Source organism: Benincasa hispida, chromosome 5, assembly GCF_009727055.1.
Source record: "Benincasa hispida cultivar B227 chromosome 5, ASM972705v1, whole genome shotgun sequence".
Lineage (NCBI taxonomy): Eukaryota > Viridiplantae > Streptophyta > Magnoliopsida > Cucurbitales > Cucurbitaceae > Benincasa > Benincasa hispida.
In genome coordinates this window covers 37,439,792-37,459,944 of record NC_052353.1, presented here as the reverse complement: position 1 = coordinate 37,459,944, position 20,153 = coordinate 37,439,792, and the positions used below count along the sequence as shown (strand labels likewise).

The 20,153-nt window shown below is 36.5% G+C and overlaps 2 protein-coding genes across 3 annotated transcripts; one reads left to right on the top strand and one right to left on the bottom strand.

Moving 5' to 3' along the window:
• The first annotated feature begins 691 nt into the window (after positions 1-691).
• Positions 692-8,114, top strand: LOC120077465 (DNA polymerase kappa). The gene is made up of 14 exons (XM_039031343.1): positions 692-937; positions 1,368-1,540; positions 2,469-2,642; positions 2,738-2,861; positions 2,947-3,047; positions 3,349-3,435; positions 3,683-3,778; positions 3,924-4,044; positions 4,985-5,113; positions 5,734-5,825; positions 6,013-6,124; positions 6,643-6,983; positions 7,128-7,453; positions 7,810-8,114. Exons 1-14 carry the CDS (start codon positions 859-861, stop codon positions 7,931-7,933), a joined length of 2,079 nt encoding a protein of 692 aa, XP_038887271.1. The 5' UTR covers positions 692-858; the 3' UTR covers positions 7,934-8,114.
• Positions 8,115-8,514: 400 nt separating this feature from the next.
• LOC120078706 (dual-specificity RNA methyltransferase RlmN) lies at positions 8,515-18,905 on the bottom strand. Of its 2 annotated transcripts, XR_005482075.1 has the most exons (9): positions 18,496-18,905; positions 12,390-12,500; positions 12,163-12,297; positions 11,595-11,699; positions 10,286-10,455; positions 10,098-10,197; positions 9,380-9,642; positions 9,197-9,244; positions 8,515-9,082 (listed from the first exon to the last, which is right to left on the bottom strand). XR_005482075.1 is itself a non-coding variant. In XM_039033001.1 (8 exons), exons 1-7 carry the CDS (start codon positions 18,784-18,786, stop codon positions 9,400-9,402), a joined length of 1,155 nt encoding a protein of 384 aa, XP_038888929.1. In that variant the 5' UTR covers positions 18,787-18,905; the 3' UTR covers positions 8,521-9,082; positions 9,380-9,399. The 2 variants fall into 2 exon arrangements, 1 of the variants encoding a protein (XP_038888929.1); XM_039033001.1 differs by lacking the exon at positions 9,197-9,244 and having other exon boundaries at positions 8,521-9,082.
• Positions 18,906-20,153: the final 1,248 nt, after the last annotated feature.

Here is a 20,153-nt window from a genome sequence, read left to right as displayed (position 1 = left end):
TACTCGATACTTGATGCCCTGTGCTTATGTTATATGCTCAATACCTGATACTCAATCCTTGATCCTCAATACTAGATACTTGATGCTCTATGCTTCATCTTATACGCTCTATGCTATATACTGGCTACTCAATGCTATATGCTGCTAGATTTTATGCTTCATTCAGAAGTTCACTCGATGCTTGATATTAAATGTTCGATGCTCTAATGCCTATGCTCAATGCTTAATGCTCACTACTTGATGCTTGATGCTTGATGTAAAGAAACACACCAAAAAGAAAGAAAAAGAAGAAGTAGAAATGTAGAAAAAACAAGGAAAAAAAAAAAGAAGAAGTGCAGAAAAAAGAGAAAAAAGAGAAAAAGTAAAAAAACGGAAGAAGAAACGCAAAAAACAAAAACAATCGCAAAAAAAAATCGTAAAAAGAGAAGAACTCCGAAAAAATGAAAAACAAAAAAGTTACAAAGTAAGAAAAAAAGAATAAGAATACATACAAGGTTAAAGTGATAATTTCACACAATAATGATGCAAACATAAGATCACTTTTCATTGAATTTTTTTAAAAAATACCAATATTTCATTCTGACCTCTTATTTTAGGACATCTGTGCTATTTTTCATTCGATATTTGCCCTACTTTTTACAATTTAAGCATCGTCCGGACAGAAGTACATTAATCAAAATGCCATTTTAACCAAACCTTTTCCGATAAGGATATAAATTATAATTGGCATTTAATTTACGCAGCCTCCAATTTTTTGGCGCCCAGACTTGAACACTATAAATTCATGTTTTGCAAATCAGTCAAACTTTTCGCCATTCATCTTCCACGGGAAGCTTCAGCTTCGAAACTTTGAGAAAAATGGAAAAGAAGGAAACTGCCGGCGATCCCGATCGTCCATGGCAGTCTTACCACACTGTCTACACCAATGCAAAAGCCGGTATTTCTTCTCTCTTTTACTTCTCACGAACTGTTGCTAATCTAGGGTTCTTTTTTGATTGTTTTGTTTACAGTGTCGATTTAAATTTCGAGGACTAATTTATCTAGAAAATAATTTCAGTAATCGATGAGCTTTTTTGATCGTGTATGTGTGTATTATGTGATTGAACTAGTCATCCTCGATCAGAATATAATTCGATTTCAGTGTATATTATATTTGTTTGAAACAAGTCTGAAGGTAATTGCATCAAAATAAACGAGTTTATTTTTCGAGATATCGTAGCCAGTGACAGATTTCAACAATACAATTGGAAAATTGGAACGGTTTTACTTTATTATCAATATAATGTTCAATAGATTAATGGATTGTGGCAAATATATTTTGATATCCAGTAATCTTAATCCTTCCCTTCTCTTTTTCTGCCTGTAAGGTATGGAAGGAGTTGACAAGGAGAGAGTACAAAGAATTATCTATGAAATGAGTAAAGGGTCAAAATATTTTGAAAATGAGGAGCGGAAAGAGGCCATCATTAGAGAAAAGATTGAGAATATGCGAGCTAGGTGTGTACAGCTTACTGCAACGGATCTTTCTCAGTATCAAAAGGTAGACTTAGTTGTCAACCTTCCCCCCGACCAGGCAAAGTGCCACGATGATTCATTTATTTCCTTATTTTTATTCTTTATTCTATACAAGTTATGTCCCGCTGCATCTTCATTTATTTGTCACTTGATTATATTTGGTGTTTTTTGCCTCTTGAAAAATTGCATGTTTGGGGATCAGAACTGCTAACTTCAGTTTCCTAATTAAACAAATGCCAAACCTGGAACTGTAAGCACCTTATTCTCACAATATTCAATCGTCCACCATTTGTGAGGCGATTAAGTTTGTAGTTGGGTCTACATTCTATAGAGAGATACGTTCAATTGCCCTGGAAAGGATAAAAATAGAATCACTGTTTTTTCCCCTTACCCTTCTCCTTTTCTGTATTATTATTTTGCATGTAAGATATGCAAAGACAGGCCATTCTTTACCTCGACTCCTGGCCTTTGAGATAATATTTCAGCAAGACTATCTTGTTGTCTCGCTAACTTTATGGCTCCCAATTAGAAGTTTGGTGCAGAAATGGGAATATATATATATGCTCAGCTCAAAAAAAATCTGTTACCTATTACACTTGGATTAAACCAGGCCAATTTGATCGTGAACATTTTGTGCCTCCCTCAGTTTGGGTTTTTGGTGAACTTGGATGACTTTGATGCATACCCTATGAAGAATCGTGGAACATTTAGGATTTCTTTGTGTATCTTTATTCCTTGCCACAGTCATCTGCAATCACAATTTAGAGTTCTGAACCACTAGACAACTGGGTAGGGTCCCATGCTCAAATCTTTCTGAAGAATGATTTGAGTCGGTTTCTCCATCTAAATTTAGGACACTGATATTTCAGTCTAATATATATATATTACCGCATGATCTTCAGATTTTTCTTATCATATCAGTTTGGTCAAGAGCGTAGTTCTCTTATGAGCAGGTTGCAGATAAAAGAATTTTGGAGCTGGAAAGTACACGTGATCTGTCAAGGATATGGTTGCATGTAGATATGGATGCTTTCTATGCTGCTGTCGAAACTTTAAGCAATCCTTTATTAAAGGGCAAGCCGATGGCTGTTGGTGGGATGTCTATGCTTTCCACTGCTAACTATGAGGTTTGCTTGTCTTTATATATGACATGAATTATTGTATTTTCTAGTTACTGGACTGGTAGCACCATTGTTGTAACTTGTTACTTACTCTGGATTAGGCTCGAAAGTATGGTGTTCGTGCTGCTATGCCTGGTTTTATTGCACGTAAATTATGTCCAGAGTTAATTCTTGTTCCCACTGACTTCAAAAAATATAATTCTTACAGTGATTTAACTAGAAAAGGTAAGCAATTTTGCTTCAAGGAGCTATAAATGCATTTTTATGTTTTAGTGCATATTCTTTAATATTCACTTGTTTGCCTTGTTAGTATTTCATAGGTATGATCCCAACTTCTTGGCTGCTAGTCTGGATGAAGCATACCTCGATATAACTGAAGTATGCAAAGAAAGAGGCCTTACAAGTGAAGAAGTAATCACTTATTACTTTTTCACTATATCTTTTAAAACTTTTGGTGTTTCAGCTTTTAGCTTTAGTCAACCTGTATTGGATGGATTCTTCTCTTTTTCATTTTTTTTAAAAGATTTGTATCTTCTAGAGAAATCAGAATCAGCATTAGAATGTGTTTATGTAGTTTCTGAAGTTTTTTACATTGAGATTGCACACTTTTCAGATAGGAAGTGAATGTTATCACATGCAGCAGATAATCTTTTTTGTAGCTGTCTTTCTGGTCTACTTAAACTTTTCTCTCGCTATTTTGCTTATTTTTTAGATTGCTAAGGATCTCAGAACCAGTATTTATGAAGAGACTGGTCTTACGTGTAGTGCTGGGGTTGCTGCCAACCGACTACTTGCCAAGGTTCTAATTTCTCACAAGTTCTATTGAGTATATGCATCTCTTGTGGAAAAAGGATTAATTTATTATTGTTTTGGTGACTGTGAACTGCTTGGCAACAACATGTTTGTCCTAACCATATATGGAATGACAAGAATAGAATCTAATTTTAGTTTCTTTTCTGTGGATAAAAACCTAATGTGAAATATTGCATTTAGATCTTCCACTTTGCACAGAAGAAATGAATTAATGCACCGTACTTGTTATTCAGGTTTGCTCTGATATTAATAAACCAAATGGACAGTTCATTTTACCAAATGACCGAAGAGCTATCATTACATTCATATCATCGCTACCCATAAGAAAGGTATGTGATCATTGCTTTTACACCAAAACAGAATTCACAATGTTATTTAAAGATGTTATCAAATATGAATGAATAGATCCTTAAGAGTTCCCGTCCTATTGTCCTATTTCAAGGATGAAATGAATCGGCTAAGTTATTATTTCAGATTGGTGGGATCGGAAAGGTCACTGAACATATCTTAAAGGATGCTCTGGGGATTAATACATGCGAGGAGATGCTACAAAAGGGTGGTCACCTCTGTGCGCTGTTTTCTCAATCCTCAGCAGGTCGGTGCTCTATAATATCTCACAGAAATTAAATAATGAACACATGGATGTGTCAGATGTTCCATAATTTCATTTAAGATTCATTTATCTCGATGAAATGAAGACACTTCTAGTTCTCTTTTCTCTCATCAATACTTTTGTTTTTTCTTAAAAAACTTTTATGTTAATTTGTTGATTTGTATATATTTCTCCTTGTTTATGTTTGTTTCTACTTTAAGTTTATTATAGGAGGAGTAATTTGTGCTTTTTCATTTTTCTTTCTTTCCCCTTTTTTTTCTCATCACTTTTTGGTTGAACTACTTTTTTTTTAACAATTATTTTTAATGCAAGTGCGTACACACCTTTTTTTTTTTTTTTTTTTCCCATGAAATTGTGGCAGTCCAATTTAGCACATGGATATAATCCCATAAAACAATTGCCTCGTTCTATGATATTTAATATGGGGAAAAGTCAAATGATGTTCGTATGAGTTGATATTCTATTTCTGATAGAAGAGCTGATCAATTCTTCAACCTTTTCATTTTGAACAATGTGGGATTTTGTTCCCTCTACATTATCTAGAAAAGTCAAGTGATGGATCAATTTGATGTAGATGTAGTTATGCATTTTGGATTTTGTGATGTTCTAATTACAAGCTGACGAATGTTAGGATAAAATAAAGGTTATGCAATAAGCAACGTGTACAAACCTGTCAAAATTATTTTAATCCTCTGCCATTCTACTTTTTGTATTTCCCAATACTCTTAGTTACCTAATCTAACTGCCCTGCCCTGTCCATAATTTATTGATTGTTGTATAATTTTGAATCTATATAACCCATTATTTAAAGAAAAATTGTAAACAATTTTTTTTACAAAACTACTATTTTGACATCATCAATTATTTATTCATTGTTGTATCACTTTATACAATTTTTTTTAGGTTTTACCCATGCTTGCAGATTTTTTCTTGTCGGTTGGGCTTGGCCTTGGGAGCACCGATACTCCACAGTTTAGATTGCGAAAGAGCATCAGCAACGAAAGAACTTTTGCTGCCACCACTGATGAAAGATTAATTTTTCAGAAACTTGGTAATTGTTCCCCTTCTCTCTCTTCCTCTCCTCGTGCTTTTATAAAACAAATATTATCATTATTTGGGATTTGACCATGTGTGATGTGTGCATTGCTGGATTGGCATTCTTTTGAAAAATTACTCCTAACTCAAATTCCAACTTTTCCTTCTGAGTTTATCACATGGATAATGAATTTGATTATACTTTCCTTATGCTTGGACTTTGTCCTTTTTATAATTTGATCTATTTTATTTCTCACTTTTGCTTGTGATCTTTGCAAGCTTTGGTGTTTCACCAAGTAGGAAGTAGGAACTATGACTTCTTTTATTTCATCGGATAATCTTGTTGAATTATTAACATAAAATTTGAGAAAACATTATGATAGAATTGGTAGGACATAGGTGTTGTTCTAATATTTTGGCCATCATTTAGAAGACTGGCAGCGGACTAGTATTGCTTGGTGTTAGGAAAATGAATCTCCCATTGTTGAATTCGTTGACCAGATCACTAGAAAGTATCCCATCAGTAATCCAAAGATTACTTGACATTGTAAATTATTGTGGTAACAAATACCTTGTATGTTTATATATATATATATATATTAACCAATAACCTTGTAAACTTGGTATAAATTGCAGCTGACCTTGCGGAGATGCTGTCAATGGACATGGAAAAAGAAGGTCTAACTGGGCGGACACTGACTCTTAAACTAAAAACTGCATCATTTGAGGTACATTATTTGCCCTGAATCCTGTTTAATCTGTTTAGATTGGATAGCGTAGAAGAAATTTCATGTGTAATATGTTGAGATCTCAATAATCACACATTCAGACGTGTGATTTCTATTAACTCTGCTGTCTTTCTTCCTGCAGTTGTTGATTTGATTTTACCACTCGAACTTGTTTTACAATCTACAGGTTAGAACCAGAGCTGTAACTTTGCAAAAATACATTTGCTCCAGCAGTGACATCTTGCAACATGCATCAAGGCTCCTAAAGGCTGAACTGCCCATTTCTCTAAGACTAATCGGTTGGTTCTTGATTTTACCGTATATTTTGTTTTCCTGAAAAAAGGTGGCAATGAAATAATTTAGGCTCATTTGATAATCAATTTGTTTTCCGTTTTCTTTTTTTTTTTTGAAAACTAAGGCTAAGCTTATAAATACTACATTCATCTATATGTTTCTTTGTTTTGTTTTCTTCCCGTCGTAAAGGTTATATCTAAATAATTTAATTTTTTTAGAACTTTGCTTTTGCTTTAGATTTTTTGTTAAAATTTCAAATGCATTTTTAAAGGAAGTGAAGCAGATAAAATTGTTATAAAAGAAGCATACATTTAAAAACATAACTTAAAAAAAAATTGTTATCAAAATGGAACTTTGGAGTTCATTTTCACTGGCGTTAATCTCATGTGCTTGGTTTTCTATGTACAAATATCCTCAAAATGGGATTCACTGTATGTCTCACATGGTGAAGAGTGAACTTTGAAATCCTTTGATCTTGCAACTTGCATCATTTAGTTTGTAAAGCAATTTTTTATATCTCCAGGGCTGCGGATATCTCAATTAAATGAAGATGGAGCCATTGCTGGGACTGATCCGAACCAAACATCTATTACTAGATTTATTACATCAGGAGATGCTACTAGAAAAAGTATGGGTGATTGTTGCTCCTTGAATCCTGATGCTGACAATCGTGGTTTCATGGATGACACTGAAATTGATGTATGCATCAATGGTACTGATTCTGAAACACACCATCAAGATAGTAGAGATCAAAGAATCGACAACAATTTCTCAAATATGGATGAGAGCAACTGTACGTCCAGCAATGACGCTGAGAAGTCAGAGAAACATAAAAACCTTTTGAGCAACGTCGGCACTGATCAGGTATATATCCACACTAAAGACTGGATTTTGGATTATCATCTTTCTTTATTAATTTGGAATTAAGCTTAAAGGGAACTAACCATATTTGATCAAGTGTATTTATAGCTCTTAAATGGCTTTTAATGCATTTAAAATTATATGTAGGCAAACATCTTTAATGCAATGGGAAGCACCTCAGATTCCTCGGATGCCTTAATCCCTCAAATCTCGAGCACAACATATGCTTCATCAAGAAACCTTGAAGGCAATCCCAATAATAATGTAGATACTGAAAGTCAGGTCGAGTTAAGATCACCAGATAATAATGGACAGATTTGGTGGATAGACGACTACAAATGTACAATCTGCGGTGCTGAAGTACCAGTAAGTTTCGTTGATGAAAGACAAGAGCACTTAGATTTCCACATTGCGGAAAAACTTCAGGAAGAAGAATCTGGCATTCGTTCAAGAACCCTTACGCCAAGGAAAAGGTAATATATCATTCTAGATTATAGTGCTGGTAATCTTATTTTGCACTCTGGGATTTAGTTGAAATTGTGTTTTAACTACAGCTGAGTTATCACATCCATTGTTAATTGATACGCATATTAGAACATGATGAAAGGAATCTTCAACTCGGAAATTTGGAATCATTGAAGCAATAAAATTCCCATTTCTTACAAAAGCAAAATAGGGAAAAACCATAACAAACATCTGACTATTGGTGGATTATGATCAAGCTATTCTGCATTTGGCTGACGAACATCCCTAGATATGTTGTTTATTATCGTAATTATACTATTCTTGTAATTTGCGTCGGTGTTTCTTACTAGTCTAAATCTAACAGGACTGCTGGCAAGAACCTTCTGCCAAGTCAAAGCAAGCACAAAAAGCAAAAGTCAACTCCAAAGAAAGAGGTCAAACATATTCCAATTGACTTATTCTTTGTGAAGAGTAATCTGAAGTCGTAATATTATTACATCTTATCGTTGTATATATTTATTCATACTTGGGACATTATCCATTGTTTTTTTAGGTTAGTTCATCATTCAATTTGTCTCCTGCAGCATCATAAGTTTGTACATTATTGTGTAGCAATAAGTATTATTCTCTCATGGTAAAGAAGCTGGCCGAGTGCCCGCCCTTTTTTTATGGATGACAACTTGGTAATTTGTTTTCTTGATGTACAGATATTTAAATTTAGACAATGATTAAGTGCAATCTTTTTTATACATAATAGAAAAAAAAAATTGCTACATGTAGATTTTTATTGGGTACTACTTGAGTTGCACAATAAATGGATACAGCTCCAACTGAACTCAAGTTTTTTCTTTAGATTTTTGATAGCTAATTTATTTCCTGTTTACTCAACTTTTTTCCATGTCGAGTTATTAACCCTAACTCAAGTATATTTTGGAATGATCAACGAGTGGTTAGCATAAAATTTTTAGAAGGAATGGATTAAAAGTCATGATGGCCACTTAAATCTCCCAACTAAATTTAATAAGATCACGTGGTTACTCTGAGAATAGTGAAGGTGTACACAAACTAGTTAAGATACTCATGACAAAAAAAGTATGATTAATAGTATCTTACAATATTTTGAATCTATCGAGTTGTGCCTTGTTTTTATTTCACAGTTTGAGTTAAGAAGCATACCTCACATAATATAAAAAACATATTTCTAAATTAGAATTGTACAGAGCATTGAACTTCAAAAAAGGGGGAAAAAAAACTTCATCTAATCTATGCCTTTGGTTTTGGCTGAACCATGCCCCTCAACTATCTGAGGAAATCAGATTGAAAAAGCCCTACATGATGCCAACGCTGAATGGATAAACATAGCCTGAATTACAACAATCACAATCAAGTCTTCCTGCAACCACATTTTAAACTTCTTTGTTCTCTTGGCATTTCCACCTCATTGAACGATTTCAACCTCCCTAGTCTCTTCTCTCTTCAATATACTTTCCAGTCTGCATTGGCTCGAGATTGATTCTGTCATGTGCATTCCAGGAGGCCGATCGAGTCTACCAACTGATCAAGTCTACCAACTGCCGATTTTTAATCAACAGTTGAAACAAGTGGCTAGGGGCAACCTCCTCCAACACACTATACTCCTATATGTTGGAGACAACAAAACAAAGGAAAAACAAACAAATGTCAACGTGTATTGTTAATTTGAAGTTAATTCTTTCTATAGATTTGATGACGAGACATGAAAGTAAACCAACCGGCATAGAAAGAGGACAAACTAGTGAACATGTAAATAAAATGTCGACCTGAATTATAAACACATTCTCCGTAAGTTGAACATTTGAATCACCACTTCTAGAATTATAATGTTCTCCAGAGAAAAAATTGACAAAAATATGTACTAATGTACTAATGCCCACAAACACAAGGCGCCGTCTCACCTGATGGTATCTGGTCAACTTCAGAGGTGAAGATCTTCAATATCAGGTAGAACACTAGTTTGTTTACCAGAGCTTCTATTAGGCATGCTGACCACCAGTTGACCACATGCACCACTGATATCTTGACCCATCTGCTTACGAACTGTTGTGCGTATATTATAGGTACCACGAAGAACTTTCTGGAATACCGAAACTTTCTCATCATCACTGGTTCTGAATTGGCTTGAACTACCAATTGGATTGAATGGTATTAAGTTCACAACCTGCTTTGCCATGAAGGTATAATTTAGTCACATCACTGTTGCTATGCAAACAAAGGTGCTGGGATCAATATGGTTAAACATATGAAATCACCAAGAAACTGATAGGCCTCGGCCTCAATTTTATTTATCAACAAGCAATGAGGACGTTTTGAGAGCTTCCTGCCTCCCCTCAATCTCATGAGGGACCTAATTACATGAAAATAGCAAAAAGATAATTCCCTCAACCGCCACAACAGCTTACATACCCCTCACTCAAACCCATCTAACAATATTGGTTGCTTATGTACGGATACTCTAGTAATTGGGGCCTATCAAAAACTTCCTAATACACATGTATTACCTTGCACCATGCAACAATCTGATGGGTATTTAGACCATTCAACATTCAGAATTCCAATTAACATTGAGATTTACGCAAAAATAAAAATGAGTCCATGGGCAATTTGAGAGCTAACCACTTGGAATGTCTCTAACAATTTTCCGAGTTGGTGGGCATGTTGCTCCTGATCATTCACTCCGTCAAGCATTATGTACTCGATTAATATTTTTTGCTGACTGAAATCATAGACACCACATACATTTAAATTAGAAAAAAGCTGAAGTATTGCGACATCTTCAGTAGAAGCAAATATGATATATTAACCTCTTTTTTTGATACTCTTGAAGTGCATCCATAAGTTTTTGTAAAGGAAAAGCCCGAGCTGCAGGCATTATCTGACAACGAATATCTTGCACAGGTGCATGCAAGGAAACGGCCAAGTTCAATCCTGGTAGATCACCATGCAGTTTGTTTATAGCATGAATAATCCCAACCTACAAGTTAAGGAAGAATACAACTTTGGCTAGTCACCTTCTTGAAACAGTTAAACAAACTCAGAGAGGAAAAGGATAAAAGAGGATGGAAACTGACTTTCTGAACTCCTATTACTTTATTTTATAACAAAAATTTAGGATCAGATTTCAGATTTGAGGGGGAAAAAATTCTCAGACAGACTCGTGACTCGTCTTTAGAACAAACACTATTCTCCAATAACAAGATCACTGTCCTTGAAACCATTTTTTTTTTAACAAGAAACAATGAAGTATATTTGGATGATGTCAAATAGGATGAGGGCAAAAAATCTTAGTAGTTCTAAACATTGAAGCAGAAATTACACTAGAGTTCACACCTCAGCTTTGTTGTAAGTTCACTGCTAACAACAACTTGATTTGTAATAAATTCTTAGAGATGTAAGCACTGGACCTCGTGAAAAAGAGAGGGAAAGTATTGACCACATTTTCATCCGCAATGTAGTTTTTAAGTCTCATGGAGAAACTTATGGGAACTTTGTGGAGACAAGTGACCCTGAACCCTATGTTAGGTCAAAGCCAAGAGACGTGAACAAAGATAATCACACTAAGGGACTATTTGGGGGTAGAATATAATCAGGATTACTAGGAATCAAAGGAGTGTTGGAATACGTGATATATCAAGGGCGAAACGGAAATGGGATTGTGAAGCGTGGAAACAGTGAGAAAATGGGTTGGGCTAAAAACGGTGGAAATGAAACAAATCAGACTCAAAATGCTCAATCCAAACATGGATTTTCGATTACATTCCATTCCAAACCCATCCATTCCAACAAAACAAACAGGCCCGAAGCTAATGGAACCATGTATAGTTTGACGGTTCTAGTTGGGTCATTGTGATTTCCCTCTTCTATAATTGTTATAATTGTTGCAACTTGAATGGATTTCTATACTTTGTATACCACTGCATGGATGGGAAGATGTAGCTTCCCAGTCTCATTTTCAATATTTTAATGGTAAATTCATTGTTTCTTGAAAGAAGGGAAAAGGAAAATCCTGCACTAAGATGAGAGCTACGGGAAAAAGGTGAAACCTTATAAATTCGAACAAAATTAGCTATAGAGTAAGTTACATAGAAATGGCAAGAAGATCGGAGACCGTACAGTTGAGATAGTAATTCTCTTGGGTGATAATAAGAATGGTGAGCCTATCATGGCACGGACAGCTTCCACTAAAGCAGAATAGTTATTCAACGGTTCTCCCATTCCCTGTAATAAAATGAACAGAAAAAAGGCATTCTGAGGACAGAAAAAAATGTATGAAATTGTACAAAAGCGTGAGGCAAGCAACTTCTTACTAACAAGGAAACAGAGAACAACTAAACAGACATGGAGCCAGAATATGCTAAAGAAAATAAAGAGAAGGTGCTGGTTCCTATCAAGCACACTTTCTTAGTAATCACTACGTATGTCCATAACATCGTAATTCTCTGGCACATTATTCAATTTTCGAAGTAAACATAACATTCTACAAGTTTTGAATAACAAAGAATGTTTCACCATGTCGGCAAAGAAATAATACAATCCAAGTATGTCTATACCATGCTGAATAGAAGAAACTAACAATGTTTAAAATGAAATCACATAAGGGTGCATCCAAAGGGTCTACCTCTAAATGAAAACCATTTTACCACAATAAAAATTCAGGCAAACGAAATGGTGGAAGAATCACCATGAAAACAATATTGCGTATTTGGGACAAATGGGAGGCATGGACCAACTGCTCCACTATCTCCCCTGAAGTCAGATTGCTTTTATATCCCATCGTTCCGGTTGCACAGAATCTGCATCCCATTTTGCAGCCAACCTGAGAATAGATATATAGTGAGAGACTCGTAATAAAATATACAGAAAAGCTAAATCAAAGAATGCTAACAATGCAGATGAAGAAAATAAAACCTGTGAAGAAATACAGAGAGTAGACCGCGGACCACCTGGACGAGGTTTTCCGCCATATTTTCCCAGACGAGTATCATACCTCATGATGACAGCCTCGACAAAAGCTCCACTCTAGCAACATCGAAGACATATGTTGAAGAATTACTATAGCCGAAATAATACTTGCATTAATCAGCCTCTTAAATTACTGGTTGACCCAAAAGCTTAATAATGTAAAATCCAAAGAGAAAAATTTATTCAATTCATCAAAATCTGACTAATATGGGGGGTCTATTGGATAGGGTTTAATCTTGAATTTACTAAACTACCCTTATTCCTACTAATTCCCTACTACATCAATTCTATACCTCCCAAGAAAAACTCGTCTTTGAGTTTTAAAATGAAAATGTAGGTAAAATTAAAAAAGTAATCCACAAGAATGACAACTTTGAGCATCCAACATCAATAATATCCACCTATTGCAAGATTCAAACCAATAAACCCAAGAACTATTTGTTCAAAAAAGCTTCTGTTGTAAGGAGATATGCAGAATTCTGATAAGATTTGGGGCCTTGAATGAAAGTCAGAATTTTCTTTATATGTGGGTGTGGGCTGAAAATCAAAATGTGGGTTGTGGTAGGTGATTCACGTGGAAAATTTGGGTAATGGGTTGAAAAACCCAAAATTTCAGAAACGGGTTGGGTCTTCTTTGTTGGGTAGGGGAAAAGAAAATGGTTGGTGGGCTTACTCAAATCGGGTTGGGTCCAAGGTTGTGTCTTTCGGGTCGGGTCAGAAGGGAAAAATCGAAAAAGATTTTTGTGAAAATATTCGTCACAGGTTCGCGTCACTGCTTCATCCTCTTCGTCTTCTTTGTCGAAGGTTGTAGATGGTTTACAAACGATCTTCCGGCGATTTTCTTCTTCATTCACAGGTCCTCTTCCTTTCTTCTTCGTCAGAACATTCAGAATTAGGGTGTTTGTTTCGCGAAATCGCGCATCTCTTGCCTCTTCTTCTTCTTTCTCGAGAACGTCTGCGAGTGGGTCATGGATTTTGCCGACAACTGCAAATGGTTGCTGTCGAAAATAGCATATTAACCTATGGGCTTTTTCGTAATTTCTTGTATCCTAGGGCTTCCCATTGTCTATTTATTTGGCCTATTCTCTTATACTTTGTGTATCAAACCAATAATAAAAAATAAGTCTCAATCGTGGTTTTTTCTCCCTATTCTAGGGTTTTCCACGTAAACTGTGTGTTCGTTTCTCGTTTTCTTTTTTCATCATGGTATCAGAGCAAGGAGACGAAACCCTAGCTGTCATCGACGAGAATTAACCACAGTCTTCTTCAACAGTCACCGTGGGGATCAGTGGAGCCGCAAACGTCGATATCACAACAACCGTCGAGCGTTACCTCCAAGCCGCGTTGCCTCATCTTATTCCAGCAGCCGTTCGAAGACAACCGGCTGAGTCGTCCATCCTAGATCGGAGCGTCGATCGGCGGTTAGAGTCGTTCGAAACTTGAAGCCCAGCCGATCAGAGCCGCTTCTCAGTAGACCACGCCGAGCCCAGCCGATGAGTCGTACCCAGAGGTTGCGGCTGGATGCCTCCGATCACAACTTCCACCTGCGCAAACCCTAGCCGATGGACGTTTTTAGGTGGTTCAGGCGCATCGTTCGGTTGGGATCTCCAATCGGGCCGAGCCTAGCAACCTGCTATTCGGAGGATTCTCGTTTAGTCGCGCCGATTCTGTTCCTTCTTTCACTTCGGCTCCTTCCGCAACAATTGATGCTCGGGGCTGGGCTCCCTCAGTCGACTTCTTCCAACCAGTGACAGTATCGGGTCCCGGTGAATAGAAAGATCCAGCCGTACCTAGCAGCAGCGGTGCGACCCAATGCCCTAGCGAGATTCGGCGTCGTTTCGCCTATCTCCAACAGCAAGTAGCAGACTTCAGAACAGATCTTGGCACGAACCCACAACCAGATTTCTCGTATAATCTCAGATGTTCCACTTTGGGTATTTGGCTGTGTTGCCTTTGTTTATTCCCATGGTCCAAACCGCACGAAATTCACCCCTCACGCTAAAAAATGTGTCTTTGTTGGGTATCCTCTCCACCAGCATGGGTATAAGTGTTACCACCCATCATCTTGCAAATATTTGTTTCCATGGATATCACCTTTCTTGAGGATCAGCCGTTCTTTCTTGTTAGCCATCTTCAGGGGGAGAACTCTAGTGAAGAGACTAACTGGTCTACATATGCAGTTCCCTTAGAGTCATCTCCTATTCCTGAACATGTCGGCCCTGTCCTTCCTACCAACCAGGTCCCATGGATAACATACTATAGGAAGAATCTCAGGAAGGAAACAGCGCCACCTGTCGTATCTCCGGCTTCGGACCATGAGTCAGACTCAACATCAAGTACGTGTATTCCTGAAATTAATGATATTGATACTTATGCTGAGATTAACGGTTGCAGAGAGGAAAAAGGCAAAGAAGGTGTTGACAACACCACCATGGCAGATGGAGAGACAACTGAGAATAATGATCAGGAAAAAGGGGAGGTTTGTGATGATTTTACAATCTTTTATACTAGGTAATCTAGTATCCTTATGCATGAAGATAATCAATTCGGTCATTGTGGTCAGACTCTATTTGGATTTCTGACCACATTCTCCATGGGGCCCTCTTATCTCTTCCTTCTCCGAATTCAAAACTCCCCGTTGTCCAATAAAGACCTAAAATCCCTAATAATAAACCAAAATCCCCTACGCAATTAGTAAACAATTCCGAAAAATGAGAATGATACCAGAGATGGTGATGATATGAAGAGGACCTCTGAAGGTGAAACCCCTATTGAGCAGACGATCAATCACAGTTTTGGGAAACTTGACAGTATGGAAGATCGTGATGCTTCTCTCGATCTCCCTATAGCCCTGAGGAAAGACACTCGATCATGTACGAAGTACCCTATGCACAGTTACATGACGTACAATAACCCGTCACCTGAGTTTAGGGCCTTTACCACCAGTCTAGATACAGGGATGGTACCGAGTAGCATAAAGGCTGCAATGGAAACTCCTGAACGGAAGGTTGCAGTCATGGAAGAAATGAGGGCACTTGTGAAAAAAAGAACGTGGGATCAAGTGATTCTACCCGAAGGGCACAAGACAGTTGGGTGTAAATGCGTCTTTACTATAAAGTATAAGTCTGATGGAACGATTGATCGGTATTAGGCGAGGTTGATTGCCAAAGGCTTTACTCAAACCTTTGGTGTGAATTACTCCGAGACATTCTCCCCCATAGCTAAGCTTAATACTATCTGGGTATTACTGTCAGTTGCGGTAAACAAGGATTGTCCTCTGCATCAACTGGATGTAAAGAATGCATTTCTTAATGGGGAACTTGAAGAGGAAGTCTACATGAGTCCTCCCCCGGTTTTGAGGATCAATTCAAACACTGGGTATGCCGATTGAGGAAGTCTCTATATGGGTTGAAACAGTTTCCGAGGGCTTGGTTTGACAGATTTACCACTTTGCCAAAGGACAAGGATATACCCAAGGGCACTCAGATCACACACTATTTACAAAGAAGTCACCTTTAGGAAAGATTGCAGTTCTCATTGTGTATGTCGATGATATTGTGCTTTCTGGTGATGATGATGATGAAATTATGAGACTTAAAGCAAAGATGGCCAAAGAATTCGAGATTAAAGACCTTGGGAAGTTGAGATATTTCCTCAGAATGGAAGTAGCTCGATCAAAGGAAGGGATTTCAGTGTCCCAACGGAAGTACACTATTGACTTACTAAAGGAAACAAGAATGACTGGTTATAAACCTGTTGACATCCCGGATGAGTAAAATTCAAAGCTTAGTAATACAGGTAACAGGGTCCCTATCAACAAAGAGAGGTATCAGTGGTTAGTTGGAAAACTGATCCACTTATCTCACACAAGACCCGATATATCTTATGCAGTTAGCATTGTCTGTCAGTTTATGCAGGCTCCTTATGAGGAACATATGATAGCAGATGAGCGCATTCTACGATATTTGAAGGGAACACCTGGTAAGGGCTTGATGTTCAAGAAGTCCGATAAACATTGCGTTGAAGCTTACGCTAATTCTGATTGGGCAGGGTTTGTTGTTGATAGAAAGTCAACATCTAGGTATTGCACGTTTGTCTGGGGTAATCTAGTGACTTGGAGAAGCAAAAAACAGGGAGTTGTGGCCAGAAGTAGCGCTGAGGCTGAATATCAAGCCATGAATTTAGGGATATGTGAAGAAATCTGGTTGATGAAAGTGTTGTCAGATCTTCATCAAGATAGCGAGCTTCCAATGAAACTGTTTTGTGACAATAAGGCAACAATAAATATTGTAAATAATCCAATTCAGCATGACAGAACCAAACATGTTGAGATTGACAGACATTTCATCAAGGAAAGACTGGACAATGGAAGTATATGCATTCCTTATGTTCCTTCAAGTCAGCAAGTTGCAGATGTGTTCACAAAGGGGTTGCTTAGACAAAGTTTTAATTATTGTGTCAGCAAGTTGGGCCTTATTGATATTTACGCCCCAACTTGAGGAAGAGTGTCAAAAATAGCATATTAACCTAGGGGCTTTTTCGTAATTTCTTGTATCCTAGGGCTTCCCATTGTCTATTTATTTGGTTTGTTCTCTTGTACTTTGTGTATCAAACCAATAATAAAAAATAAGTCTCAATCGTGGTTTTTTCTCCCTATTTTAGGGTTTTCCACGTAAACTGTGTGTTTGTTTCTCGTTTTCTTTTTTCATCAGTTGCAAACAAGATTCCGGCGATTTTCTCTGTTAACCACGAGGTTTCTTTCTCCTTCCCTCTTTAACGGGACTTTCTCTCTGGCCACACGTACGTCTTCTTCCTTCTTTGTCAAAATGTCTGAATCACTCTCAATTTTTTATGTCAAATTTCCGATTCGGACCTCTTCTTCCATGCCGGTGATTTCGCCGGAAAACCCAATGTTTTTTATTTGAGATGTGTAATCTTCCCTGTTGTTGCACACTCCACTATTGGAAGCAATTTTGGTTGGTCTTGAATTTCTTGATTACCATGCTTGATTTCTCTGTTTAACCCTTGCCGCTGGAGACTTTCTTGACCTCTCTTGTCAATTGTTCTATAATCTTGAGCAAATCTACCATGGACGCTTGCATTGCTGCAATTTTTTCATTGAGGAGCTCTATGGATTGCTCAATTGTGTTGAGTCTTCTGTTGAGTGATTGCGAGGGTGTTGATGCTTCCGCATCTGATGAGGAGGGGGAAGTGTTGTCTTTCACCATTAGGCCCTATCACGTAGGATGCTCTAATACCAATTAATATAAAATCCAAAGAGGAAACTTTATTCAATTCATCAAAATCTGACTAATATAAGAGAGGGGGCCTATTTTTAGAGAATTACATGAGGGATGGGGTTTAATTTTAGATTTACTAAACCACCCTTATTCCTACTACATCATTTAAGTTGTGATGGGTGATCTCCTGGATTACCTACTCTGATACAATCTTAAATCATCGATTGACCCAAAAGCGTTGATGGATCTATAAATTTAATATCATATCATCTAACGCAATAGAAACTAGCTACTTGATTTGAACTATTATTACCATATTGTCTAAATCGCCAAACCCTTTAATGGATCAATGGAAGTAAAAAATAAGTTGAGTTTAATCCATAAACTTAATTCTTAAGTGGGTGAGTCGATTTTAATTTCATCTACTAAAAATTTGAACTTCACTATGTGTTGCAAGTTTGAAAATTGCCAACGAACCTACCAAAAAATAATACAACATTCAACTAACAGAACAAAAAAAAAAAAAAAAAAAAAAAGTTAAGCCCAAATTCTATCAAGAAAATACTTGAACTTCCACACAGTTAAGCAGATAAGAAACGCTCAACTTAGCAACAAAGTGTAAACCCAACTAATTAAAAACACAAACACGATTAGAAAAACTAATATCTAGCTATCTGCATAGGTTTACATTATCAGAAATTTATGAACGTTGAGTATTTTGATTGATGAAATTGACTCATTCTGGTAAGTTTAGGGTACAAATCGAACTTTCCCAAAAGAAAAAGAGAGGGGAGGAAGGACGAGAAGGACACCTGAAGCTTGATAAGGAGTTTGGTGGTGACCTGATCGGAGGAATCGACGACGGAATGGACGGTGGAAGTAAGAGGCTTGAACTTTGACCGGAGCAAGCAGTAGGCCGCCGACGGCAGCGAAGGCACGGCTTGCTCCCACTCGAATTCGGATGCCAGATTATGGTTGAATAGGTTGTTTGGATCGTGAAGCAAATGCTTCCAAATGAAGGGGATGAAGGTGGTTTTGACCCCGGCCTTCTCGAACTCGGTTCTCATCTCTCCGGCATCGAATGCAGACCGAAACGCCGCCATCGCTCCGCCGCTTGGTTTTTGTTGGGACTTGGGAGCGCGCAATAGTTGATACAGGGCAGTTTTTTGTTCTTCGCCCTTTGAGGGTTTTTTCCCCTTTTTTTTGGGTTAATCACATATTCATATATTTAAAAGTTTCATTTTAATGATTGATGTTTGAAATTTGTTTTTAGGTTTTTATTGTTAAATTTATGGACGAAAATTTTGTATTTGCTTATGGAAAAAATATATAGACACATGATCCATATACGAATCAATATCTATGGCTTCTTTCTCCTTTCAACCAAATGACTTCAATTTTCTGTTCTTTTTGCTTATTATTTTTTCGGTAATCCTAACCTTTAAAATTTATTTTCCGTTTGTATACAGATTTGTTCAGTTAAAGCAATACATAAGTATAACAAAATTCTTCCTTAAGTTCTATAAAATTGTTTTGAAAAAAAAAAAGTCAAATTTCAAAGGTTGAAATGAATATTTTCAAAGTTTAGAGTTATAATAATTAAGAGCAATTGTTTTAAATGACAAAAATGTTGAAAATATTTATAATTAAGTGTTTATCACCATCTATCATTGATAGATTGATATTTTACTATATCTGTAAATAAGTTGACTCAAGTTTTTTTTTATAGTATGAAAGTTATGCCAGTTGAACTACGATCTTAGTGGCAACTCAATTTTCTATATTAAAAACAACTCTATAACTAACATCAATCCATAAGTTTGGTTTTTTTTTTTTTTTTTTTTAAATATTTTAACACGTATTTATGCCTAAACATGTAATTTAACCAATTTTTTTAGTAAATTGTTCAAACTAATTTGAAAATGAAAAAAAAAAAAAAAAATTATAAGAAAATGCCATTCTTTTCTTCAAAATAGTTTTCCTAACCATTTTAAAGGACTAAATCGTCCTTTCACATTTGAGTTATCAAATGCTCATGAAATTTCACTTTTCCTCTCTCATGGTTATATTCCTTCATGTCATCATCTTCTTTCCCTCCTCCTTTATTCTAACTTTCTATCATGGTTAAAATTAAACTAATGGCGCGTTTAGCTATCCACCAAATTACGTTTGAGGCTGTGGTACCTAAATCTTATAATCAATAGGGAGAGAGCGAAATCAAGGGTGAGATCCATAATTTTTTATTTCACACAATCATGTAATCTGATTGATCCTAAGACAGGTAGTATTCTTATTACAATTACAAATTACATGACATATACCATTTTTTTTAACTTACATCATTTACCCTTTCTCTCTCATTTAATATTTTATTATTATTTTTTTTAGCTCTCCCTCTCACCTCCCCTCTCACTCTCTCACTTCCCCTTTCCCTCACCTCTTTTTCCTTTTCTCTTTCCCTTAATTTTTT

What these genes read in the sequence shown, in the direction of transcription:
- LOC120077465 (XM_039031343.1), top strand. Translation starts at nt 859, where the DNA reads ATGGAAAAGAAGGAAACTGCCGGCGATCCCGATCGTCCATGGCAGTCT. An exon ending in ATCTTTCTCAGTATCAAAAG is followed by an intron (nt 1,541 to 2,468) that starts GTAGACTTAGTT and finishes TCTTATGAGCAG; the next exon opens with GTTGCAGATAAAAGAATTTT. An exon ending in TTTCCACTGCTAACTATGAG is followed by an intron (nt 2,643 to 2,737) that starts GTTTGCTTGTCT and finishes ACTCTGGATTAG; the next exon opens with GCTCGAAAGTATGGTGTTCG.
- LOC120078706 (XM_039033001.1), bottom strand. Translation starts at nt 18,786, where the DNA reads ATGGCGGCGTTTCGGTCTGCATTCGATGCCGGAGAGATGAGAACCGAG. An exon ending in AACTCCTTATCAAGCTTCAG is followed by an intron (nt 12,501 to 18,495) that starts GTGTCCTTCTCG and finishes CGATGTTGCTAG; the next exon opens with AGTGGAGCTTTTGTCGAGGC. An exon ending in AGAGAATTACTATCTCAACT is followed by an intron (nt 10,456 to 11,594) that starts GTACGGTCTCCG and finishes CTTAACTTGTAG; the next exon opens with GTTGGGATTATTCATGCTAT.